Source organism: Paramisgurnus dabryanus, chromosome 22, assembly GCF_030506205.2.
Source record: "Paramisgurnus dabryanus chromosome 22, PD_genome_1.1, whole genome shotgun sequence".
NCBI classification, from domain to species: domain Eukaryota; kingdom Metazoa; phylum Chordata; class Actinopteri; order Cypriniformes; family Cobitidae; genus Paramisgurnus; species Paramisgurnus dabryanus.
Genome location: NC_133358.1, coordinates 2,143,634 through 2,170,954, shown reverse-complemented (window position 1 = coordinate 2,170,954; position 27,321 = coordinate 2,143,634). Strand labels below are relative to the sequence as shown.

General features: G+C 37.2%; 2 protein-coding genes across 4 annotated transcripts in view; one reads left to right on the top strand and one right to left on the bottom strand.

Moving 5' to 3' along the window:
• Window positions 1-257: 257 nt before the first annotated feature.
• Window positions 258-21,736, top strand: txndc5 (thioredoxin domain containing 5). The gene is made up of 10 exons (XM_065287979.2): window positions 258-530; window positions 1,850-2,002; window positions 3,670-3,775; window positions 5,061-5,157; window positions 6,486-6,601; window positions 6,869-6,955; window positions 7,076-7,225; window positions 17,173-17,255; window positions 17,628-17,757; window positions 20,356-21,736. Exons 1-10 carry the CDS (start codon window positions 343-345, stop codon window positions 20,476-20,478), a joined length of 1,233 nt encoding a protein of 410 aa, XP_065144051.1. The 5' UTR covers window positions 258-342; the 3' UTR covers window positions 20,479-21,736.
• A 136-nt stretch (window positions 21,737-21,872) lies between these two features.
• Window positions 21,873-27,321, bottom strand: part of bmp6 (bone morphogenetic protein 6) — a 54,695-nt gene continuing 49,246 nt past the window's right edge. For all 3 annotated transcript variants that reach the window (XM_073813210.1, XM_065287977.2, XM_065287978.2), the window contains 3 exons: window positions 23,920-23,996; window positions 23,675-23,785; window positions 21,873-23,148 (listed from right to left, as the gene is read on the bottom strand). In XM_073813210.1, coding sequence (XP_073669311.1) covers window positions 22,999-23,148; window positions 23,675-23,785; window positions 23,920-23,996 — 338 coding nt within the window. In that variant the 3' untranslated portion in view covers window positions 21,873-22,998. The remainder of the gene's footprint in view (window positions 23,149-23,674; window positions 23,786-23,919; window positions 23,997-27,321) is intronic.

The following is a 27,321-nucleotide window of genomic DNA, read 5'->3' as shown; positions in this document are numbered from 1 at the left end:
ACTTATCTCACTATCCTACAATGTTATTTTTACATTCTTTTGTAGGATTACTATGTTAAATTCTAAAGTATAACTGTAGTATTAATTTTTTAAACTACCGAAGAAAATTGTGCGTTTGTCAATTTGAACGCAAATTAAATGACGCTTATAGGGCGCCGTACAGCTGTGCCCCGGATACACAGCTTTGGCATTAAAAGGTGCGCATGCGCAGACCACAGATCTACACATCGTATGGCGTGTCATTACAATTCAGTTCAGTACTGCTACGGTTTACCGGATGTTTTATAGATCAGCGCGGTGCTCTAGCGCTTCACATTCATTTAAACGCACAGACGCTGAATCATGGCCTGCACACTTATGAACATGACGCCGATTTTAATGAGTTTTATTTATTTTGTTCTGTTATTTACCGGGATTCGCTGTGACAATGATACAGATGAGGACGAGCACGCCAAACACACGTACACAGTGGATATGTTTAATAATGCGGTGTCAACAGCTCCACATTTCGTCATGTTCTTCGCACCCTGGTAACGTTAAAACAAACTCATTCATTCATTTAACTTAACACTTTCATTACATTCATATCAGCGAACAGTACCTGCATGATGTGGTAAATGTCTGTGAGTTTCTGTGTGGTTTTCAAAGTGACTTGAACGCTATTTGACACTAACAGACACACACATAATCACTTAAAATCTTTTTTTTAAATATATATATATAAACTGCATGTGAAGTTCATAAAGCATTCTCATCTAAAAACGGAAAATCCGGTGTTTAATATCAGTGGTGATGAACATTTTGCTAGACTTTTGCTACATATTTTATTTGCTTTGTGCACGTGAACTTTTAGTGTACGTGGCAGAGTATGGACAGCCATGATATAAACGTTTGCTACATTACCTCCTCTTTAAATTAGTACATGATCAAACCACCTTAACATGCTACAATCCTAATGCCATGTTATAAATCATAAACACTTTAATTAAGGTATAGGCTACTAGGTACATTACCAAATCATTTTCATTCAACATGGATTGAAACATTCAGTAGGACAATTTTTTTGCACACATTTAATTTTCATAAGTGTTTTTACTCTGTTACAATGTTGAATTACGCAACAGACATAACTATCAGTTTGTTTTTAAATCTCAGTTTGTTATATCTGCCTTTTTTATGTTAGACCTGATCTTCTGGTGGTTTTGATGTAAAATCACCTGATAAAAATCAGTGCATCCTAAATCCATACACTTTTCAGTTTAATGGTGCTTGTGCTTAAAAGGTTTTTCGATGCCATAGAAGAACTAGTTTTGGTTCATCAAAGAACCATTCAGTCAAAGGTTCTTCTAAAAAAACATCTCTCTTAAATTTTATAATCTGAAGAACCTTTATCATTACAAGTAACCTTTTTTAGGTTCTTCAGCTGTTCAAGGTTCTTTGTGGAACCATTTAGCCCAAATGGTTCTTCTATGACATTGTGAAGCACCTTTATTTTTAAGAGTGAGGTTCTTTACCAGTAAACTTTAAATAAATCTGTAGCCATTTAATATTTTGACTTTTTGGCCCGGTTTCACAGACAAGGCTTAAATCTAGTCCCAGACTAAAACGCTTGTTTGAGTTGTCCTAACCGAAAGCAACTTTCCTGTACATAACTTAAAATATATCTGTTTCATTTTTATGCCTCAAGATGCACTATAGTGTTTTAAAAGTCACATTGATAAGAATATTAAATGTATTAATTTAACTATGCTAAGCCTTGTTTGTGAAACCAGTCCATTATGTTATAAAAGCTATTATATATAAGATTGGGAAAAACAGTTTACTTTAAAAGTTTTTTTAATGTGTGCAGGTGTGGTCATTGTCAGAGACTTCAGGGGACGTGGAATGAGCTCGGAGATAAATACAACAATATGGATTCTCCTCCAGTATATGTTGTCAAAGTCGACTGCACCAAAGACACCAAGTTCTGCTCCAGTGAACATGGCATCCGTGGATATCCCACGTAAGCGTCACTGCTGCTTTATTTCTGTGTGCTATTATGCAACATCATACTCAAACAAAAGATGCAAATAAATATGAAAATCACCCTGATGTGTAGATATGTTTTATATACGTGTACTCATCTGACAGTCATGTGTTTCCCATAAAAGATGGTGCACAGTCTGAGTCTACTTTAATTAGTCATTAACTGATTTTAACTGAAGATTGTAGAAGTTAACAAGATGTTGCAATTATATTAACTTAAAGTGGGCAAGGTGCAACGCTCGGTACAGTCTCTCAAGCAATTAAAGTCCTGCCTTCCAGTGAATAGAGCCAATCATCAGTCACTAAAGACTCATGATTCTCTAGAGCAGTGGTTGCCAAACCTTTTGCCGTGTGGCCCCTTTGGTTCGGTGCATCCCTTTATGCTCCCCCAAAGAAAATGTATTCCAAAAAACATTCCAAAACTTAAAAATTGAATTAAACAAAACATATTAAACTATACACTGTAGTGCTGTTGGTTAGTATCCTTTTTTAAGGTTTAATTACACAGAAATTTTGATAAATTCAACTATTTTATAAAATGTCAAAACCGGGGGGCCCCTGGCAGTCTCAGGACCCCTAGTTTGAGAATCACTGCTCCAGAGGGAGGGGCTCTGTACTTAATGAAGCCCCTTTGTCAGACTTTGTGCTTGAGCTGTAGCGAAACCAAATCTTGGTTCAACGTTGGTTGGCAATATGAAGAGTTTAGTTGCAAAACGAGAGAAATCCATTTTTAACATTTTTGTCAAAACACGTTTATCATAATGTTATCATGTTATTGTTTTGTTTTATGGTGCTACTTAGCTGTATTTTTAAGTTATTATGGTTTAAATCAAAACAAACCAACTGCAGTTGAATTGATATTGATTGGAATGCACAATCAAAAAACGAGATTTCTGAAAAATTAAAAAAACGGAGTTATCTCGTTTTGCAACAAAACTCTTCATATGCTTTTTTACTGTGACATTAGCAAGCAATTTTTAAAGACAAATGCCTTTATCCATTTAAGAAGGTAGAACTTTCTTATAGAGACTTCACTATAATTTTGCTTAAAGGGATAGTTCACCCAAAAATTTAAGTTACTCCATGATTTATTCACAAGTCATCCTCGATGTACAGCTATATGATTGTCTTTTTTCTGAGTTATATAAGAAAATGTCCTGGCTGTTCCAAGCTTTATAATGGTAGTAAATGTTGAAGCCCAATCAAATCCATCCATCCTTCACAGAAGTTAAGTACACGACTTTCATGTAAGGGGACCCGTGGTATATGGAGATTCTACCTCATTCTAAGGTAATAAAAACAATAGTTCGTTGTTAATATCTTTATTTATTTTATATTGCATTTCCGTCAAGAGATCCTTCTGAAATTTACACAATGAACCTTTAAAACATTACAAACTAAAATAACTAGATTCCGGTAATGAATGAAGCGCGTTTACGAGAAAGAGCTGCCAGTCAGAAGCATGTACCATTGAAACAGCCAGAATATTTTCACATATAATTGTGATTGTGTTTAGTCTGAAAAAAGACAATCTCATACATCACGGATTGCATGAGGGTGAGTAAATCATTAAGTTATTTTAGTTTTTGGTGAACCATCACTTTAAGATATCTAAGATATTGACCCTGTTACTCTGTGTTCTAGTCTGAAGCTGTTTCGACCCGAGCAGGAGTCTGTGAAATATCAGGGTCCTAGAGACTTACAGTCACTGGAGAGCTGGATGCTGAAAACAATACAGGATGAACCTGAAGTAAGATCATAATTCCCATCGTGACTCGAATCCTTCTAGATCAGGGGTGTCAAACTCAAGGGCTGCGGGCCAAATCCGCCCCTGCCCCCTCATTTCATCTGGCCCGCGAGAGCTTACAAATTATGTTAATTATGTGGCCCGCGAGAGTTTACAGATTATTTTATTGTTATTATAAGTTTTTATTGCAGGTTATTTCCTACACTAATTTTTTTTAGCAGCCACCAAAACTAGTTTTTGTCCCGCCAAAGTATTTTTGTAATATAATTATATTGATTATGTTGATGATTACATCAGAGAGAACGAGCAGTACCTCGCACGCGCACTCTACTAGAGTGGCAGTGTCTTAATGCGAAAGCTGCAGCGTCCGGAGGTCACATTTCCAGGCTGCATACGTCATCATGACTAACTTGTTTCAATATATTAACAATTATAAAGTTAAATATTATTCTTCGTTTGTAGTAAATAGCGAATGTAATGGTTAGTTAACTTAAACCAGGCTTGATGATGCTGCATATGCGACCTCCGCAGGCTGCAGCCTTTGGATATGGAAACTGACAGTATCTGCTCGTTCTTTTGCTCCCTCTCCCGCACACGCACACGCGTATCCAGCGAAAAAAAAACGTTTTCCGTCTTGTTTACAGAAATGTTTCGCGATGTCCAGCTGGGATTAGTTTACAACGCGTCTATTCCCGCTAAATACACAAACTAATGACTCATCTGAATCGATTACTTTTAATAAACGATTGAAACTATTGATCTGTAGCCTACAACACTGAACTCATGAGACGTCAGTCAATCAGACACTCAAAGTCAGGTAAAAAAATCACAGCTTTTTTGTAAAGAGGGCAAGAAATGACAAGCAAGAGTATATGTGTCTAATAAATGCATATTGTGGTGGAGATTGCAAAACAGATTAGTATCTTAAAATGCCTCTCATTTTATTACCTGCACAATGAAGAATAACAGAACATTTTGAGTGTACTCACATACAACATGTGTTTTGTCACCACAATTATTTTTAAAATAATCTGTAGAATGGTTTTACTCTATACATATTATTTGCCTGGGAGTTATTAACAAAACCAAAAGTTAGCAAATGCAGAGAAAATTATGCAATGTACAGTAATAAAAGAGTTGATACATTCATACAGTCGTTCAAATACAACCGGCCCTTTGAGATTAACCGTAATGCTGATGTGGCCCAGGATGAAATTGAGTTTGACACCCCTGTTCTAGATCATAGCAGTATACACCACTTATTTGTGTTTTAAATTTTCCACTCCAGGAACCTCAGAGTGAACCTGAGCCCCCCAAAGTCCCTGAACCCAAACAGGGCCTGTATGACCTCACAGCCACAAACTTCAAATCACACATATCTAAAGGTATTTGACAATGGAAAATGTTTAAATGCTTTGAATATTAATTTTGTTCAGCTCCCGAGTTCTTCCTGTAGAAGTTCTGTAATTTCTAAAAGAACCTAACAAGACTTTACAAAGACAAAACAGTCACCATCAGGGACAGGGTCTTTCATCAGGATTTTTTATTAAGGTTTTGTTATTCCCACAGTAATCATTTGACAATATGCTTTGGACTTATGGTAACTTGACAGATTTAGGGTTTCATCCGTTATGGATAAATAAATGATTCCTGTTTGGTGGGCAGCAGGAAATGATGCACTAGTTTTTCCTTTGCCTTGCTTTGAATGTTTCTTTCAGAATTGTCCTTTAAATTATATGCTTAAACACATGTATTAGTGATGTGTGGGTCGGCGTTTTTCCAACCTGCGGGTCCCAATTTTATGAAATATTTGAGCCGCCCTACACCACTGTATCTATTTTTACAATTCGCCTTCCACCCGTGACCATTAAAATAGACATGCTAGGCATTTGTAATGTAAATGAAAACATACTGTATTTCAGTATAAAAGTGCTTGGAAACAGCCCTGTAAACTTGCAACAACATACGCTTATGAAGCATAGAACCCAGCATGGTCATGTTAATATAGAGATAGGATAATGATTATTTAACATTTACAAAGCGGAGTTTGTATTATCTATTCACAAATTCCCGACCTTAATTTCTCCCGCACCTCATCCTTCATCTTCACAGTGGGAGATACTTGGTGCTTTCGTGACGTGAGGCCAAAGGTTTGGGGATATCAAGTTACGTTGCAGGAGTTATGTTGTTACGTAGGCCTAAGTAATTTAAGCTTTTTAAAGAACCTAAAAAAATATGTGATGTCATAAGGAGCTCTTTTATAATAATACCGCACATTTAATAATACCCTTAATCTGCACTATCCTACCACAGCACCATTTAGTGCAGAAAGATGGAGAAAATAATTCACGGCACAATTGAGTTCCAATTTTAACAAACCACCATCATTGTGATCCGTGTTTGCACTTCATCAGCTCATTTGCATTTTAAAGGACACACCCAAAACGGCACATTTTTGCACACACCTACAAAGTGGCAATTTTAACATCTTATAATAAATTATCTATATGGTATTTTGAGCTAAACCTTCACATATTTGCTCTGGAGACACCAAAGAATAATATAAATAAAGTGATGAAATGTTGTAAAACTGTTGATCAGTATATGACTAGCTGTTGAAATGTTGAAATCTTACTTTCATTGTAATTGATCATATTTGGATTATTTCCTCTCTTGTGTTTGAAGGTTTTAAATATATTACTGACTTCTGCAGGGTCTCACTTTGTGAAGTTTTATGCACCTTGGTGCGGTCACTGCAAAGCAATGGCTCCTACATGGGAACAGCTCGCCACCAGTTTTGAGCACTCGGACAATGTCAAAATCAGCAAGGTGAGAAAGGGCATCATAGCCCAAAACAAAAGACTGTAGGAAGTCACATCTTTTCTTGTTAACCCTGGAGAACCCACGGGGTCAAATTTGTTCAATAGAATAAATGGGTTTTGGGATTTTCCTGGGTTCTCCGGGGTTAAGGCTAATTTGTATTTGTTACTTATGATGCTTAGACATCTATTGAGTTTAAGGTTGCTCGGCACTATGTGTCATAAATCATATGATGTACACTTGTACTGTATGTTGACTTGCTGTTGTTTGTTAAAGGTGGATTGCACACAGCACTATGAGGTGTGTTCAGATAATCAGGTGCGCGGTTACCCCACACTTTTGTTCTTCACTGATGGAGAGAAGGTAAGAACATATTTCACTTTAGAATCCCAATATATTTGGTTTGCTAATTTTTTTTTTGTAGTTGAATGGTTGATGGGGCGAATCTTACAAAGTTACAAACACTATGCACACTGTTTGCAGGTCGATCAGTACAGAGGAAAGCGTGACCTGGACTCATTTAAAGAGTTTGTGGATAATCACGTGACCGCTGCAGCATCTAAAGATGAACCTGCGGCAGAAGATGAGCACGATCATGAAATCCCTTCCGACGCTGAGCCAGAGAAACAAGAGGTCTGTGTGTCTTTAACGTGTTCATTTGTCATTTTCTGCATAGATTTGATTACTTTGTGTACACGGGAAGATGTTTGAATAGCAAGCAGAAAACTTTGTCCGGTAGATGCATGCGTACGTTTAAAGTGAGGTTGTAATTATGGGCTGAGCAGCTATTTCCTCCTGCTGATGCAAATGTGCATGTGTACACGGCACGGGTTGGTGGGCTGGCATAGACCTGATGGGTGGGTGGGGAACTTAAAGGGCTGTTATTTTCTTTTGTTAATTGGATTTCCTGTCTTCTTTTTTAAGAAGGTTCTGGAAGGCAGATGTTGTTTGATAGTTTGAGTTTTCTCTACAGATATCATGACAACTCATTTTCAATCATTTTCCTTGATGTTGAGCTTATTGTACTATGAAATTGTTACAGAACCCAACATTTCTTTTCCAGTCCAAACTAAGCGTTTGTAAACACTAAGCTTCAAAAGTTCAGAGTTTCTGGGGTTAAGGGGCGTTCACATTATAATGATAACTATAACGATAACTATATTAGCGTCCACATCACCGGGACGATAAGGCTCACACGCGGCACTTTTGCAATTGTTTACATGTCACAGAATATGCAAATATGCTGTTCTTGTTGCATTTACAGAGCGGGTAACCAGCAGATATCCTCAACATGCTGCATTTTGTGTAACTTTAAACAGTGAATCTAGTTTGTGTAATATAATATCTTATCTTTTGACATAGTCAATGTAGTAGGAATAAAGGATTACGTAGTGAATTTCACAGCAACTGCATGAGTGCTGAATACCTGAGGTCATTTTATGTAAAGAGCTTCTTCATTGTCATTTTAAGTGCGCGTGCATTTGAAGTTCCAATAGATTTGATTTGGTGTCAATGGTTAATGGTTCATCAGGTCTCAAACATGGGTAGTTTTCTTTAAAAATACCAAATTTTGAGCAAAAAGCTGAGATAATTATATTTTTGTGAAGGACTTTTGATAGAGATCAGATCCAGAACGATGATCAAAACAGTTCTTTCTGTTTGCCTTAAGGGGATACTTCCGGGTTTTGTAAGGTTTATAAGAGCGTCATCGGTAGGCCTGTAGCGATAATGTCTATATCGACCTATCAAGCGATAGGTGAACATGACGTTGGTAGTTTTTTGAGAGGCGATATATTACCATAGTGTTCACATGTGTGTTTGTTAGCAAAAAATTAATATCATTAGCATTTTAGCACGTTTTTCTGGTAAATACATACAGTTTGAACTAATACATCCTTTGACGTGAGGAGCGAAAATTCACGTAAACAAGCCAGCATCTCTACTCTGTTCCAAAACTGAGGCAATACACATAAAAAGTCATCTGAAACATAACCATAACATGCAGTCATGAGGTGTAGCTATAATAAAAGTTAATGCACGTTATGGCACATACTCACAGATGCGATCAGAGTAACACACTTGTCTAAATCAATAAACCCTTTGAAGCTGGGATTTATACTGAACAATAACTATTAGCGGTCTAAAATTTAAATGCTTATTTTATCATATTTATGTTTAAAATATTTCAAATATTCGTGTATTTCTTAAAATCAAAGTTATGTTATTAGAAAGGATGTTCTTAGATTATTATGCTGTTTTTTTGTCTCACAATCAGTGACATACTATCGACTGTCACCATTATTTTTGGGGCAATTAATTGACCGTCATTGGCAGGGAAGGGTTTTCTCTTAATTGACAACTCGTCAATGGCAAGTAATTAGGGGCCAAGCACCTATGGTGCTGTGGCACCTATTGTTTCTGTTAGTATTATTATTATTATTTTTCCGCTTCCCCAATGGGAGTCTATGGCAGCCCTATGAACCGTATGTAGGAAAATGATGAAATTTGGCACAGTTGTAGTGGTGGTCATAAATAGTCATTTGGCCAAAAATGGGGTCTCTAGCAGTAACTCTATAGCGCCACCATCATCTCAAAAATTCAATGTTCAAATGGTTATAACTCGTGATCCATTTGCTCTATGAAAATTCTACTTAGTACACGTGATTGCTCTCCTCATGCTTATTGTTTTTAATACCTTACAGTAAGACTCCACCCATTACAGTAGCGGCCATTTTGAAATGTACAGTATTTCGTTTTTTCGCTACTCCTCCTTCAAATTTGGTTCAATTCTTATGAGATTTGGCACATGTGATCTTTGGAGTGAGCCGCATAGAAATGACTGAACAGAATTTTGATATTTTTCTTTATTTAAAAGTAGGGATGCACCGATAGGATTTTTTTGGGCCGATACCGATACCGATTTAAACAGACAACTTCTGGCCGATACCGATGCCGATACCGATATTAAACACTTGTATCCAATACTATACAGTTGGTCTATTTGCTAGTTTATTTCTGCATCAAATTATTTTTACTGAACATGGATTTGATCTAATTAACATTCAACTGACCAACATAATAAGAGAGACACAAATTAAGCTAAAACAAATATAAGAAGACAGCATGACAACCTTCAAAGGTGGTTTTTGCTGTTCAGCATTTATTTTATTAACAACATTAACTCGTTTTTTTAAATATAATGGATTTCTTTATGCAGTTAATTAATAGGCCGATACCGATTGTTTTTCTTGTGCTATTGCCGATATGCCGATGGTTTCAAATTCATCAAAAATCGGCCGATAAATATCGGCGGCCGATACATCGGTGCATCACTATTTAAAAGTAATTAATGCGTAAACTTAACGAGATTGACGCAAAATTGGTTCTGAAGCTGTATCTCGGTCATTCTTTGATCAATCGAGATGAAATTTGGTACGCTTCATGTCGACCATGAAATGGGGGTCCATGCCAAATTTGGTGACAGCGCCACCTATGGGTCATGAGATAGTAAAAAAGGCTATTTTTGCGCATAACTTCTGAATCGTTTGTCAGAAAATTATGATCTTGGTGTCTACGGATTCCTTACCTCATGCCGCATCTGCCGATATGTATTATGCCGGGATTGACCGAACCGCCTGTCCGCCATTTTGAAATCTGTGATAAATTGCTATATCTTTTGAATTATCGGATATATCGGCGCAAACATCGGTAGGGAGCTTCGGCATGATGTCCTGAGGAAATCAGAGTACAGCGCCACCTAGGGGTTATAAACTATAACAGTTCTTATTGAATTGCTTATAACTTCTGAATTCTTTGGCATGTAAGCTCTTTTCTGCTGACCCTTGAGCTGTGTCTACTGAGTGGCGCATTTGTTAAGTCGTTTGCATAGAGATCCTGAGTTCATGGGTTCGAATCCCATCTGAGCCAGGTGTTAATTTCTTCTATTATAGTTTTGTTCTTTCTCACCTATTCTTTTTGACCTGTCTGTAGTTCACATATGTTCTATTTTTGCCATGTTTTCTGTTGCTGCTCTGCACTGCGGTGGTTCTGCTCTGTCATTGCTACGCTTTGGGTTCTTTGCTGAGCCTTGTGTTCTTGATGCACCTTGGGTGCTCAATGCGCCCTGAGTGATTGATAAGTTGTATCTTTCTTGCTGTGCTTTGGGAGCTCATTGCGCTGATTGTGCTTGGCCCCGTATCGCTGCTTGCAGCTATATTTAGGGGTCAAGCACCGAAGGTGCTGAGACACCTATTGTAATTGTTAGTATTATTAGGGGTCAAGCACCGAAGGTGCTGAGACACCTATTGTAATTGTTAGTATTATTATTATTATTATTATTATTATTCTGCTTCTTCTTCTTCTTCTTAGCCATAGGCGTCTATGGCAGCCCTATGAACCGTACATAGGAAAATGATGAAATTTGGCACAGTTGTAGTGGTGGTCTTAAAAAGTCATGTGACCAAAAATGGAGTCTCTAGTACTAACTCTATAGCGCCACCAGCAGTGCAAAAATTCAATGTTCAAAGGGTTATAACTTCTGATCCGCTTGATCTATGAAAATTCTACTTAGTACACGTGATTGCTCTCCTCATGTTTGTTGCTTTTAATACCTTACAGTAAAACTCCACCCATTACAGTAGCGGCCATTTTGAAATATACAGTATTCCATTTTTTCGCTACTCCTCCTTCAAATGTTGTTCAATTCTTATGAGATTTGGCACAGATGATCTTTGGAGTAAGCCGCATAGAAATGACTGAACAGAATTTTGATATTTATCTTTGTTCAAAAGTAATAAATGCGCAAACTTAACGAGGTTGACGCAAAAATGGTTCTGAAGCGGTAGCTCATTCATTCTTTGATCAATTGAAATGAAATTTGGTACACTTCATGTGGACCATGAACTTGGGGTCCATGCCAAATTTGGTGACAGCGCCACCTATGGGTCATGAGATAATAAAATAGGCTATTTTTGCCCATAACTTCTGAACTGTTTGTCAGAAAATTATGATCTTGATGTCTATGGATTGCTTACCTCATGCCGCATCTGTCGATGTGTATTATGCCGGGTTTGACCGAACCGCCTGTCCGCCATTTTGAAATTTGTCATAAATTGTTATAACTTTTGAAGTATTGGATATATTGGCGCAAAAATCGGTAGGAAGCTTCGGCATGATGTCCTGATTGTATCTGGGAAGTCAGAATACAGCGCCACCTAGGGGTTATAAACTATAACAGTTCTTATAGAACTGCTTATAACTTCTGAATACTTTGTCGGATATTAATTTCTTTGTGAATTTGTATTCACTGGTTTATGCCGATTGCAACGATGCCTCGTTTGTCATTTTCCAACATTCTGTTCATGTGTTATTGTAAAGCATATGGTAGATTATTTTTTCGCTACTCCTTTTACAAATGTTGTTTATTTTATGCCAGGTACTGCTCGTATAATGTTTGGAGCAATCCGCACAGAAATGACTGAACAGATTTTTGATATTCTGTTCTCTTTCTTAGAAATACCACTCCAAAGTTGACCGTGCCTGTGACGTTGTCTATTTGTCATAGTAAATTAATGTGACTGTATATTACATTGTATAGCATTACTATACAGAATGATGTTCTTGTCTTCAATCTCATTTGAGCTTTTTGATTCCCATATACATTGTATTTCTGATAGTTCTGCTCTGCACTGTCAGTTCTGCATCTGTGTTGATTGGCACATGTCAATCCTTGAAGCACCTAAGCTGTTTTTTGCTGCCCTTTGAGCTGTGTTAGCTGAGTTGCGCATCTGGTTAACCACATGCCATGAGATTCTGAGGTCATGGGTTCAAATCCCATGTGCAGTGATATTTTGTCTTAACTTTTTTCTCACTTAAGTTTTGTGATTTTTATACAATACATTGTATTTCAGTTATTTGTGCTCTCTGTTGTCATTTCTGCACGTTTGGTAATTGCTGGATATCAATGTTTACAGCTCTAAATCTCTATTCTATAGCTTGGACACACCAACTCAGTGGTTTAATCGTTTACTCAGTGGCGCATGTGGTAACTGTTGTGCTTTGGGAACCTGAGTTCATGGGTTTGAATCCCATGTGCAGTGGTTTTTGTCTTAACTTTTTTCTCACTTAAGTTTTGTGATTTTTATACAATACATTGTATTTCAGTTATTTGTGCTCTCTGTTGTCATTTCTGCACGTTTGGTAATTGCTGGATATCAATGTTTACAGCTCTAAATCTCTATTCTATAGCTTGGACACACCAACTCAGTGGTTTAATCGTTTAGTCAGTGGCGCATGCGGTTAGTGCGTTGCTTTGGGAACCTGAGGTCATGGGTTCGAATCCCAGCTCTTACTTTCACTTATTGAGATTTCCTTTTGTGTTCCCTTTAACACGTTCTTCTCGACCTGTCTGGTTTTCCACACGTGTTATATTTTTGCCATCTTTACTGTTGTTGCTCCGCACTGCAGTGGTTCTGCTCTGCATTTGCTTTGCTTCGGGTTCGGGCTCTGTATTGCGCGCTTTCTGCGCTTTGCGCATTTGCTGCGTCGTGTGGTTTTTGCTGTGCTTTGGGTGCTCATTGCGCTGAAGGTGCTTGACCCCGCAATTGCTGCTTGCAGCTATATTTATTATTATTATTATTCTGCTTCTTCTTCTTCTTCTTAGCCATAGGCGTCTATGGCAGCCCTATGAACCGTACATAGGAAAATGATGAAATTTGGCACAGTTGTAGTGGTGGTCTTAAAAAGTCATGTGACCAAAAATGGGGTCTCTAGTACTAACTCTATAGCGCCACCAGCAGTTCAAAAATTCAATGTTCAAAGGGTTATAACTTCTGATCCGCTTGATCTATGAAAATTCTACTTAGTACACGTGATTGCTCTCCTCATGCTTGTTGATTTTAATACCTTACAGTAAAACTCCACCCATTACAGTAGCGGCCATTTTGAAATGTACAGTATTCCATTTTTTCGCTACTCCTCCTTCAAATGTTGTTCAATTCTTATGAGATTTGGCACAGATGATCTTTGGAGTAAGCCGCATAGAAATGACTGAACAGAATTTTGATATTTATCTTTGTTCAAAAGTAATAAATGCGCAAACTTAACAAGGTTGACGCAAAAATGGTTCTGAAGCTGTAGCTCAGTCATTCTTTGATCAATTGAAATGAAATTTGGTACACTTCATGTGGACCATGAACTTGGGGTCCATGCCAAATTTGGTGACAGCGCCACCTATGGGTCATGAGATAATAAAATAGGCTATTTTTGCCCATAACTTCTGAACTGTTTGTCAGAAAATTATGATCTTGATGTCTATGGATTGCTTACCTCATGCCGCATCTGTCGATGTGTATTATGCCGGGTTTGACCGAACCGCCTGTCCGCCATTTTGAAATTTCACATAATTTGTTATATGTTTTGAACTATTGGACATATCCGCGCAAAAATTAGTAAGGAGCTTCGACATGATGTCCTGAAGGTACCTGGGAAGTCAGAGTACAGCGCCACCTAGGGGTTATAAACTATAACAGTTCTCATGGAACTGCTTATAACTTCTGAATACTTTGTCTGATATTAATTTCTTTGTGAAATTGTATTCACTGGTTTATGCCGATTGCAACGATGCCTCGTTTGTCATTTTCCAACATTCTGTTCATGTGTTATTGTAAAGCATATGGTAGATTATTTTTTCGCTACTCCTTTTACAAATGTTGTTTATTTTATGCCAGGTACTGCTCGTATAATGTTTGGAGCAATCCGCACAGAAATGACCGAACAGATTTTTGATATTCTGTTCTCTTTCTTAGAAATACCACTCCAAAGTTGACCGTGCCTGTGACGTTGTCTATTTGTCATAGTAAATTAATGTGACTGTATATTACATTGTATAGCATTACTATACAGAATGATGTTCTTGTCTTCAATCTCATTTGAGCTTTTTGATTCCCATATACATTGTATTTCTGATAGTTCTGCTCTGCACTGTCAGTTCTGCATCTGTGTTGATTGGCACACGTCAATCCTTGAAGCACCTAAGCTGTTTTTTGCTGCCCTTTGAGCTGTGTTAGCTGAGTTGCGCATCTGGTTAACCACATGCCATGAGATTCTGAGGTCATGGGTTCAAACCCCATGTGCAGTGATATTTTGTCTTAACTTTTTTCTCACTTAAGTTTTGTGATTTTCATACAATACATTGTATTTCAGTTATTTGTGCTCTCTGTTGTTATTTCTGCACGTTTTGTAATTGCTGGATATCAATGTTTACAGCTCTAAATCTCTATTCTATAGCTTGGACACACCAACTCAGTGGTTTTATCGTTTACTCAGTGGCGCATGCGGTTAGTGCGTTGCTTTGGGAACCTGAGGTCATGGGTTCGAATCCCAGCTCTTACTTTCACTTATTGAGATTTCCTTTTGTGTTCCCTTTAACACGTTCTTCTCGACCTGTCTGGTTTTCCACACGTGTTATATTTTTGCCATCTTTACTGTTGTTGCTCCGCACTGCAGTGGTTCTGCTCTGCATTTGCTTTGCTTCGGGTTCGGGCTCTGTATTGCGCGCTTTCTGCGCATTTGCTGCGTCGTGTGGTTTTTGCTGTGCTTTGGGTGCTCATTGCGCTGAAGGTGCTTGACCCCGCAATTGCTGCTTGCAGCTATATTGGTCATTGTTTCTGTTAGTAAATTTTTCTTCTTCCCCAATGGGAGTCTATGGCAGCCCTATGAAGCGTACATAGGAAAATGATGAAATTTGGCATAGTTGTAGTGGTGGTCATAAATAGTCATGTGGCCAAAAATGGGGTCTCTAGCTGTAACTCTATAGCGCCACCATTATCTCAAAAATTCAATATTCAAATGGTTATAACTCATGATCCATTAGATCTATGAAAATTCTACTTAGTGCATGTGATTGCTCTCATCCCGCTTATTGAATTTGATACTTTACATTAAGACTCCACCCATTACAGTAGCGGCCATTTTGAAATGTACAGTATTTCGTTTTTTCGCTACTCCTCCTTCAAATGTGGTTCAATTCTTATGAGATTTGGCACAGGTGATCTTTGGAGTCAGCCGCATAGAAATGACTGAACAGAATTTTGATATTTATCTTTATTCAAAAGTTATTAATGCGTGAACTTAACGAGATTGACGGAAAAATGTTTCTGAAGCTGTAGCTCGGTCATTCTTTGATCAATCGAGATGAAATTTGGTACACTTCATGTCGACCATGAACTGTGGGTCCATGCCAAATTTGGTGACAGCGCCACCTATGGGTCATGAGATATGAAAAAAGGCTATTTTTGCCCATATCTACTGAATCGTTTGTCAGAAAATTATGATCGTGGTGTCTACGGATTCCTTGGCTCATGCCGCATCTGTCGATATGTTTTATGCCGGCTTTGACCGAATCGCCTGTCCGCCATTTTGAAATTTGTGATAATTTGCTATAACTTTTGAAGTATCGGATATATCGGGGCAAAAATCGGTAGGGAGCTTCGGCATGATGTCCTGAGGAAATCAGAGAATAGCGCCACCTAGGGGTTATAAACTATAACAGTTCTTATTGAACTGCTTATAACTTCTGAATTCTTTGTATGGCATGTAAGCTCTTTTCTGCTGCTGATTGAGCTGTGTCTACTGAGTGGCACATCTGTCTAAGTCGTATGCATAGAGATCCTGAGTTCATGGGTTTGAATCCAGCCTGAGGCAGGTGTTAGTTTCTTCTATTAAAGTTTTGTTATTTCCCACCTATTCTTCTTGACCTGTCTGTAGTTCACATATGTTCTATTTTTGCCATGTTTTCTGTTGCTGCTCTGCACTGCGGTGGTTCTGCTCTGTCATTGCAACGCTTTGGGTACTTGCTGCGCTTTGTGTTCTTGATGCACCTTGGGTGGTCAGTGAGCATTGGGTTATTGATACCTTCTATGTTGCTTGCTGTGCTTTGGGTGCTCATTGCGCTAAAGGTGCTTGGCCCCGAATCGCTGCTTGCAGCTATATTATTTTTATAGTTATCGTTATAATATTAACGGCACTTTAGTTACACTAGAAACACAAAACATAACTCATGACCTTCCATGTTTACTCAAGTAATGCTGTATATAAGCTGATCAGACACTTGGGGTATCGAGGCACAGTCTGCCAATTCCTAAACACACCACACAGTATGAATAAAATGTGTTAAAAGCTGTTGGAGTTTTTGGTACAAAACTTTAACTAACATCAGAAAAGCACCTAGAGGAAGAAAATTATGAAAGTAAAAAAATGTATGATGTGACCCCTTTAAGAGTTTTGTTAATTATATTTTAAAAGTTAGGAAAATGGGGTAATTGTAAAATACCTTCACAACATGAAAAGGGTTGACCTTTCTTTTAAACAATCTTCAGAATTAGCGTCCTAATTAAGTAAACTAATCAAGTCAAGTAGTAGTGAGGCAAGTAAGTTGTATTTAACATTTAGATGATACAGTATGTTCACCTATGGGGATTCCCTTTTGGTTTATATATTAAGCTATAATATTAAGAAATGAACTGCACAGTATAGCAGTGTTAAATGTGCAGAAACTAAAACAATGTTATTCTTCCTCTCAGTCTAATGTCCTGATTCTGACTGAAAGCAACTTTGATGAGACTGTTGCCAAAGGTCTGACCTTCATCAAGTTTTATGCCCCATGGTAAGTCTTTCTATGTGTAAGTAAATATCTTTTGTATATAAGCAGTGATAATATACAGTACATATAGTACATTTTTACAAACACAGTGTCACTGTTTGATTAATGTTTTGTTTACACATTATTAGAGAAAAGGTTCATTTTGGACACCAAATGAATTAAAATAAGGCAAAGCGGGAAAATGTTATATTTAAAGCCATGTTGCCCAGCTCTATTCAGTGAATCTCTACTTGAACCAGTACACGCTGAATCTGCTCCATTATCAGATCCTGTCATCGTCTTGAGCGTTTCCTTAATGTCTGATCAAAAGAGCCGACAGTCCATGACTGTCCCACAGATTGGATTGAGTCACGCAATGTGTGTTATGTGTTTAAGGTGTGGTCACTGTAAGAATCTGGCCCCTACCTGGGAGGATCTGTCCAAGAAAGAGTTTCCCGGTCTGACTGATGTGAAGGTTGCTAAAGTGGACTGTACCCTGGAGCGAACGCTGTGCAACAGATTCTCAGTGAGTGGACCTCATTCTGTCTGAAACCTTGCCTGAGGTGCTCGAGATGTATGGGGATCTCAAAAAATTGTGAAATGAGTCATGTCCTTAAACATTATTTAGCTGTGTTTTAAACATACGTGAATTTTTTTATAAAACGAGGAATCGTACATCAAAATATTTGATGGCTTAAAATCTATCCTCCAAAATGTGTAACGTTTACTGTGCTGTCTAACACTAGCATGATCAAGTGGAAACGCAGCCAATTTTGCATTGACTTGGCAGCGCACCAATCATCCAATAGGGGATGCCACAGATATTGGAAACACACAATTGCTCCCTAACTCCTACATCACGTGTCCAAAAATTAAGTGCTGAAGAAGAAATAACCCATATCTAAGATTTAGGCCTAGTCCACACGTACACGGGTTTATTTATACATATATAAAATCTGTTATGAATCGCTGCCAATAGCATGCAAAACCAACAGATGGTGATATCCCTCACCGTAAAGCCATGTTGACCAATCAGAAGCCCTGAGAGTTTCCCCGCAGCACGTCACAGGCTAAAAACGTAATCCTTAATACACGACAACACTGCAACTGGAGTATCTAAAATCTTCACCCTGGCATGAGTTTTTATAAAAGTTCAGTTTCAGTGATGCATTTGCACATGGACGAATGGTCAAACTGCATAGAAAAAGGTACAGTTTTGAAAATACCCGTGTACATTCAATTCAATAAAATTTTATATATGTAGCGCTTTTCACAATTGTTAATTGTTGCAAAGCAGCTTTACATGAGTAGATGTAGAGGAGAACACTGAAAATCAATACATAGTATAAGAAGTAGAATATAGCGGCTAAGGATAAACTGTGTAAGCGAGCGTATTAATAATGTAACGTATACAGTAAAGTGCTAAGTTAAGCCAAAGTTGGCTGACTCTCCCTGGGATGAAAAACCCCCTAGGAGAAAACCCAGTGGGAAAAACTCCTAGAAGGACAAAAACCCTTGGGAGAAATGTGTATATATTTATATTTATATTTATACTTATATTTATACTTATATTTATATTTATATATATATATATATATATATATATATATATACGGTAGGGATAGGAAGCGGGTAAGCAGATTAAACTGGTTCAGCCGGTGGACGTTGGTCGCGCATCAGTTGGGCATCACGTTGAAGGACGAGACAGGGAGACAAAAACAGAATTCTATTAGCGTAGGGGCCGTTCGCATGTAATGCAAGTGTCATATATTATAGTGGTTTAATTCAGCTCGGTTCCAGACAGGCTAACTATTGCGGCAAGAGTAAATTACCCATATTAGGTATGTGAGTGCTTTGTTCTAGACAAAATAACTACTGCGGGAAAAGTACATTTACTGGACAATCTATGTGAATGCTTTGTTAAAGAAGAATGTCTTAAGTTTAGATTTAAATTGCTCGACTGTGTCTGATACTCGAACATTATTTGGTAAATCATTCCAGAGCTTAGGGGCCAAGTAGGAAAAGGATCTACCACCTTTAGACACTTTTGATATTCTAGGGATAATTAAGTAACCCGAATTTTGTGATTGCAGTTTACGTGGTGGATTGTATTCTGATAGTAATTCTTTAATATACGAGGGTGCTAGGCCATTTAAGGCTTTGTAGGTGATTAGTAATATTTTAAATTGGATGCGATATTTAACTGGTAGCCAGTGTAAAGATGCCAGAATTGGACTAATGTGGTCATACTTTTTAGATCAAGTAAGCACTCTTGCGGCTGCGTTTTGAACCAGCTGAAGCTTGTTTACCTGATTTGCATGGCATCCCCCGAGTAACGAGTTACAATAGTCTTTTCTAGAGGTCATAAAAGCATGGATAAGCTTTTCTGCATCTGATGCAGACAGCATATGGTGTATTTTTGAGATATTTCTAAGATGGAAGAATGCTGTGCGGCTGACGTTGGAGATATGACTATCGAAAGATAGATTGCTGTTGAACATTACGCCTAAATTCTTAACCGTTAATTCTTATGTTCAGACTGCAAGCATTAATGCTCAATTTGTATTCGTTGCTCAGATCTGATTTTTTTGTTTGACCGTTCACAATACGTGGCTAAAATCAGACACCTGTGTAAACTGGTCATGGTCGTGAACTACATCGCATCGCATGCACAAAAGAACAATAATAAGGGCAGCAAGCTGTAATACAGAAATGAACGTGCAGACTACTGAGCAGGTGTGGTGGACTTAATACGGAGCTGCGCAGACCGGCCAGTCAATGTGTTTTATCTCAATTTCGTGGGAGCGAGCGATACGAGAGCATAAGAGCCGAAGCAGTCTGCTACAAGACACTTAACTGGCATGTTTATGTCTCTCTTTCCCAGTGGACTGTGCAAAAAATATTGGCCAATGGGAGAGACCATTACATTTTGTGTGTGTGTAACTGATTGTATATTATGTACGGTTTAACATGTACATTATATTCATTACATGTTATAATACCTAAAAAGTTTTCTAAATAACGCAAAATATTTATTTTAGACAAAGTGGTTTAACCCTGGTGATTGATGTTTATTTGACTATTTATTTTTTATTATTAAATATTTGATTATTGCTCTTCGTAGGTGCGCGGATACCCAACGCTTCTGATGTTCCAGGCAGGGCAGCAGGGGGAGGAGCATAATGGGGGCCGGGACATGGAGAGCCTTCACAGATTTGTCATGAAGCAGGCCAGAGATGAGCTTTAGCTTTGCTGTCATTATCCATCTTACTTTTTCATCTTTAATTTCTCTACACAAGTCAAACCTCTCTACATGAAACATACTGTTAAATGATCTGCTTTTCTTCATTGTCCCATACCTGATGGGAGGATATTTACATGTGAATGTGAACGTACACTATTTCATTTTGATAATGGACCATTAGGTGAAATTATTGATTTGATAATTCCACTCATAGTTTTGTCTTTCCTACTTTTAAAGAAAACAGCTGCAGCTTAAGAAAGTGAGACCGTTCCATCAGCCATTGAAGATGCATATCAAATTCAGCTCAGGGACACCACTTACAATTTAAAGAGGAGCTCAACATATTCTTGTTCTTTCTGTAATCTTACAGTTGGTTTGTTGGTCTTGCCTGGTTTCACAATGTTAAGTTGGTGTTAAGGTGGTTGACCAGATAGTCTTTCAGCTTAACCAACTGGCAAGTGCCCCAAATCCTGTAAAACCATCAAACCAAGCCAATCTAACCAGTTTTGTGGCCGGCCTAGACCAGCAAACCACCTCAGATAGGTTTAGGCAGTTTTTCTTTCAGCAGGAATGACACTACTTGACTAATGCTTTTAGAAAGTAGAAGAAATCAAATCATAAAGGTTTTTTGAAGGCATATAAATGGTTATAAGTTAGGGTAGATAGCTAGTGAAAGATCAAAACGGTTATGGTACAATGAAATCTGTTTTTCATCGTTTGTTCTGCACATGTGGGTTTTTATTTTGCCCTTGATGCATTTATGATGTACATCATGTTGTTTTTGATTAGTTTTTGCCCTTTAAGGTTTGTAGCCCAGATTTATTTTTCTCAGATTTGTATCAATAATTCAGTCGGGGACATTTTAATGCTACTTTTGAACGGATTAAAGCACTTGATATTTTGAGATTACACCAGCTCTGCCTGGATGCCAATGCTTAAAAATACTGATGTTCTTAAATGGTTGGTTTTGAGTAGTTTTATTGAGTTCAACAAATGCGTTTTTCCTTTTCAAATATTCCCACACTGGAATGTTTATTTTTCTCTTTTACTGGATCTGAAAGCGAGGGAAGGAAGAAGTAATCAGTCGAAACCACATATATTCAGTGAAATGTTTATGGGAGGCATATGGTCAAAGGAGACCTCAGTGAAAATGGCAGTATTTTTGTCCTGTTTAAAGAGGGTGTACACACACTGCCTTTGGGGGGGTTTGTATAAAAAGGCACATTGCAAAAAATTTAATAAAATGTCTTTTTTTCAAAAATAGCTGTTTAATTTTGTTTCCTTTACTCTTGATATATACGTCTCTGTGGTATATATGTTTTACAAGATGCAATAAATAGGCTGTAAAATGTACAAAAGTATTTACATACAGACATCTAAACAGGATAGAGGCATGTAAACAGCAGTTTACCAGAGGTATGTAATAGAATTAAGATTATGAATAACCTGTTATTATGAGATCATTTCAGATTTTAACAGAACTGTATCATTAAATATCTTTTTTTTTTGTGAAGCATACTGATGATCATTGCAATGGATCTGTTCATTATATTAAATGTATTATTACAGTGTTCTATTCACTTTGGCAAAAATATATTAAACAAAACGACATCAGCGTTAGCATATAAAACGAGGCACAATCTATATTTTCCATGATTAAAATACACCTTTCTTGAGCCCGTTTAGTACAGAGATTTGTACCTTTTTTAAAATCCTACAAAAGACAGAAATGCATAGCTGCATGTAGTAAAAGTCTGACCGAGTCACAAATATAGACGACGAAGATGACTGGAAAATCTTACAGTCTGTATAAGCCTGCTGGTTTGTCACTTTAACAACATTTCATTTTCCATAGATCTCATTTGTCCTGTTGGAGGTTTTGCCTGTAAGGCGAGGTGCAGGTGTGCTGCAGTTAAATTATAGATCTGTGGTGTCCGACAGCATAAAAAAAAAAACACTTCCATCCTTGGAACGCCAACATAACATTTCTGTTCTTCGGGTTCTGTTGAAGTGTACAACCGCTCATTCTGACTCACCGATGTAAACCACAGGAAGTGTAGAGCAAATATCGGAAAACTTAAAATAATTTCATTTTCTCAAGACCCAAAATATAGTCCTGTGGGTTGAAGTGAATCTAGGGATCAGTGAAAAAACATTTCAGGCCATACTATGATTTTTTTGGTTAGTAGAATACAATATTAAATACAGACTGCTTTCAAGCTCATAATTTACTTTTGGGTTTTAGAAGGCATCGAGTTCATTTTCTGTTCGTAGATAGAGTTGTACTGTATATCCTTTTGGCAGTTTGTAGTGTGTTCGTATGTGAACTGGCCGTATATGTGTGAATTAAGGGGAGAAGCAGCACATTTATCAGGTCCACTCATGGTCCTTCACACCTGGATCCACTGTGGAGACATCAGGCTCAAAAGGTTGAGTTCTCAATGTTTCTGTCCTCACACACGTTTCAGTTTCGCCATGTCTCTACTGCCCAACCGCTGCATCACAGACTACATGAGCCCTGTGTCAATGGCAGCCGCATCCACGCACAACCATGTTCTTGTATTTTTTGAGAATGACGTTGGAGTTGTCATCATAGTACAGCACAGAAATCGCATGGAGTTTAGTAGGAGCGCAGCAGGGCTTTGGAACATTCTCGGGATTTCTCAGGTGGACCTGCAAAGTAAAGCAAAGCATAGTAAAGGAAAAATCTATGAAAGAAATGAACAATGAGAGAGTGTGCATTACAGGGAAGGATCTTCTTGATGACAACCAATCAAATCAGTCTACTGCATAGTGTACTGTATGTAAGACAACATTATACTGCCCTACAAAGCCAAAGCGCAGTAACTACGCATTTGGTCAAAATTGAATTAAGGGTTAAAATGGGCTTTGTGAGATCTGTTGTGTCTTGTGACAAAGTCTCCTGGTTCAATTTTGTCCCATTTCAGAGAAACGTGTGTGCCAAAATTGCAGTAACATGTTTGACTGGCTGGTGTAAAAAACTTTAAAGCCATTTTTCTCAGTTTCAGTGTTTGCGTAGATACTGCACTTAGCCTTTGGAGGGCGGTATAGTGTCAGAGACAAATGTTTACACAATTTCAGTTTTTCATCATTATTAAACACAATATATAATTCTGATGATTCAGTTGATTAGTGCAACAGTAGGATGATTATGATTTGCATAAAAACACAAACTCACCAGTGCCTGTACAATAGCATGATTAGTAGCATTCATATGGGCATTTAGGGGGAAAGAGCATTCTCCATCACAGTAGTTTGCTGCGTATCCCTCAGGAGCAATAATCCAGTCCTGAAAAAATGGCATGTTTAATTAAAAAAAGACTGCATCCACTTTAATACTCACTACACATTAAGGATCATTTATTGGTTGTTTTATGTTGCAGTGTTTGGTATGGAATGCTGATGCATGTCTATTATTTTTACCTGCCAGCCCAGTTCTCTGAAGCTGACGTACAGTTCATGCTTTCTGCAGGCGGTCTTCTGATCACTGTTGTTATATTCTGCCAATTAAAGAGAAGACATTTAACATTATCACTTGCTACATGACAATATTCATTTATTTACACAACAGAATAAAGTAAAAAAAAATTCATTGTCTGAATTTGAAACTACATTGTTACACATCAACTCTTATACGGGTGGTTTCCATGACAGGGATTAGACTAGTCCTTCACTAAAAGAAATGTAAGATGTTTACATTGTAATTATTGAAGCGAGATTTAAAGTTTAACTTAAAAAAGTTTAAATTCTCAGGGAGTCCATAGACTGATTTATAAAACGATTAGTTCACGATAAAACCCGGCCCTGACTGCTTCACCCAACGGTTCTATTATCACTGCGCCCTTAGCAACCATATGTATCAGTTTAAGAACGGTTTGTTGTTTTTATTTGAGCTTTTCATGCATATTACACATTGAAACGTTGTTGTTCCAGTCACTTTAATATTGTGTGGTAACCGTTTTATAAAAGCAATAATGTACTCAAGCAAGTGCTGTATCGTAAATAAGTAACGGCTGAAGGGGTTCTATTGACTCTGCTTTGCGTTGTGCCAAACAATGCCCTTTAGCCGTTACTTATTCACGATACAACACAGCCTCTCATACCTTATTGCCAGAGCTGGGTTGTAACGGATTACATGTAATCTGGATTACGTAATCAGATTCTAAAAATCAGATTCTAAAAATCAAGTACTTGTAATTGGATTAAAAATACTCTTAATCAGACTACTGTTACTTATTTATGGATTACATGATTACATATTATTCACATTATGGCAGTATGATGTTCACAATTTTGTAGATCTCTTTTTTTTACATTTTTAATAATAAATTTAACTGCATGCAAAATGGAGCAGCACTCAGCTTTTGATCACTGGATGCAAAGGCATTGATTTGGGTAGGGACACTAGGGACACTGAAGGTCCCTACTAATATCCAGGGAACACTGAATTGTCCCTAGCAATAATTTCGACCAAACAATGAATCCATATGTACATATAACCACTGATGTCCATCTGTTTTTTACATATTACTTATTTTATTTAAAATAAAGCAGATCTGGAGGAAATATTTTGGTTCAGTTTTTAACCCTTGTGTGGTGTTCGGGTCTGTGGGACCCGTTTTTAATGTTTACTGAAAGATAAATCATGCAATTAATTGTTGTTTCAACCTCAGATTCATTGGCCTTGGCTCATTTTTTATGAAGAACATAAAAATAAACAACTTTATAATTACTGTACACTGTACACCCCCCTACACATTTATATTACATATGTGGTGTTCGGGTCCACTGGACCCAGGGTTAATAAGAGTGTAAAAATTGAATGTGCTATGTAACTTTACTCTGTTTTTCTCCTATCTGGGACTCCTGTGAGTGCATGAGTGTGTTTGTATTTATGTCCGTAGATATGTGATGGATGCATGTCAGAGTTTTGTCATTCTACTCTTGCTGTAATGCCGCAAGCATACAACATGTTATATATCATGCATGAACATTTGTCTGTACCCACTGTCCCAAACACTTTACCTTTTGTCTAACAGGAACCATTCTACATTTTACCATTATCTCCCTTACAAAAAAATCCATAATTTTATTGTAGTAAAATTATGGTTATTTGGTATATTGGTTACCATTTGTAAAACCATGGGTTTACCACAAAACCTATGGTGTGTGTGTGTGGGTGTGTGTGTGTGTGTGTGTGTGTACCTGGTATTTATCACATTGTGGGGACCAAATGTCAGCTGTGTGCATGAGTGTGTGAGAGAGAGTGAATAATAGAGAAAGTAAAATATTATCCATATATCGTGGCCAATAGCAACACATTGTACTGCAATGTGTGTGGACCATAGATGGACACAGTATATGTGTATAAAATGCAAGGAAATGCATACACAACATAGCTACACATTAAAAATCTTCTTCTTATGTGTTGTGTTGGCTGGCATGAACAGGTTATGTGTTCAGTGTGGATAATATCTTATGATACGGCATCTGTCCAGTTGGGGCCTGTGCTGTGTAGACTGACACAAATGTGTAAAATTTCAAAATGTTCAAAGAATTAAACATCAACAGTGATGAAAAACTTTGTTTCATTTATACTTATTTAAGATAAACATGTTTTCCCCCCAATATCTGGATCAGAATAGAATTTTCTTCTTTTGTTTCATTTTACCACAAAAAACGAATGGTACTTTAGTTTATAACTAGTCCTCTACCAGTGGTAAATGACAAAAATTAACCATAAATTCTGTCTATGTTACTTGCAATAAGGCTAAAGTAAACATCTGTAAACAATTATTACATACATTTGTATGACTGCATTGATTTAAGATACTAATAATGCTCTGGGTCCACTAGACCCACAAACATCGTCTAAGTAACAAAAATATGAACACCACACAAGGGTTAACTTGCCATACCAGAATTTTTATTGGCATCACAAAAAAGTTAAAATTAACCAAAAATAATAAATAAAATAGAATTATTGTATATTTGTTGTTTTTGGCCTATAACCTTAACAAATAAGATCATGATAACAAAAATACTATTTTAACTATTGTATAGCAATAAACCTTTGTGACAATGCGGTTCTGAAGACAATTTTATTTATCCCCCCACCAATGTCAAAATCAAACTTACTGGATGTATAGACACCATTTTATTTTAAAAGAAACTCACAGTTTAAAGAAAAACTTCCATTTTATTTGTGAGGTGAAATTTTAGACCCAGCAGTGAATTTTGTGAAATTCAATTAGTTTTTTGCAATGTAGCTGTTTTTGTTTTTATTTACTTAAAATTAAGTAAATATGTTTTAAATTCATAAAGAGTGATTTTTTACATTGCACTTTAAGTTTAAGAGTTTTTATTCTATTTCAGCTTGTTGGTGAAATAGAATTGAATATATTTTTCCCCTCTTTATATATTTGAAATCATATAACATGTCAAAAGTAATCTAAATGTAATCCAAAAGTAGTCAGATTAAATTAACAACGATGTGTAATCTAAGAGATTATATTACTGACTATAAATTTTGTCATGTAATTCGTAATCAGTAACGGATTACAATTCATAAGTAATCTATACCCAGCTCTGCTTGTTGCTTACATAATGTATACCTAATATTCATTTATAAAACAAAACGTAAATCGATCATGTGTGATTTGATCGTAAAGTCTGGGTACACAAAAATCCCCCGCAAAGTCCATATTTATAAAAACTGTCTTTGATGGGGAAAAGATCTTAGCGCCACGTCAGGATCTGAGCAGACGTACGCACTTTTGCTTGTCCGATTGATGCATGTTTTTTGGAAATATAAGCCATTCTTGC

Coding starts and splice junctions, on each gene's coding strand:
- txndc5 (XM_065287979.2), top strand. CDS start 343: ATGGCCTGCACACTTATGAACATGACGCCGATTTTAATGAGTTTTATT. Junction 3,776..5,060: donor CAATACAGGATGAACCTGAA/GTAAGATCATAA, acceptor TTTCCACTCCAG/GAACCTCAGAGTGAACCTGA. Junction 5,158..6,485: donor CAAATCACACATATCTAAAG/GTATTTGACAAT, acceptor TGACTTCTGCAG/GGTCTCACTTTGTGAAGTTT.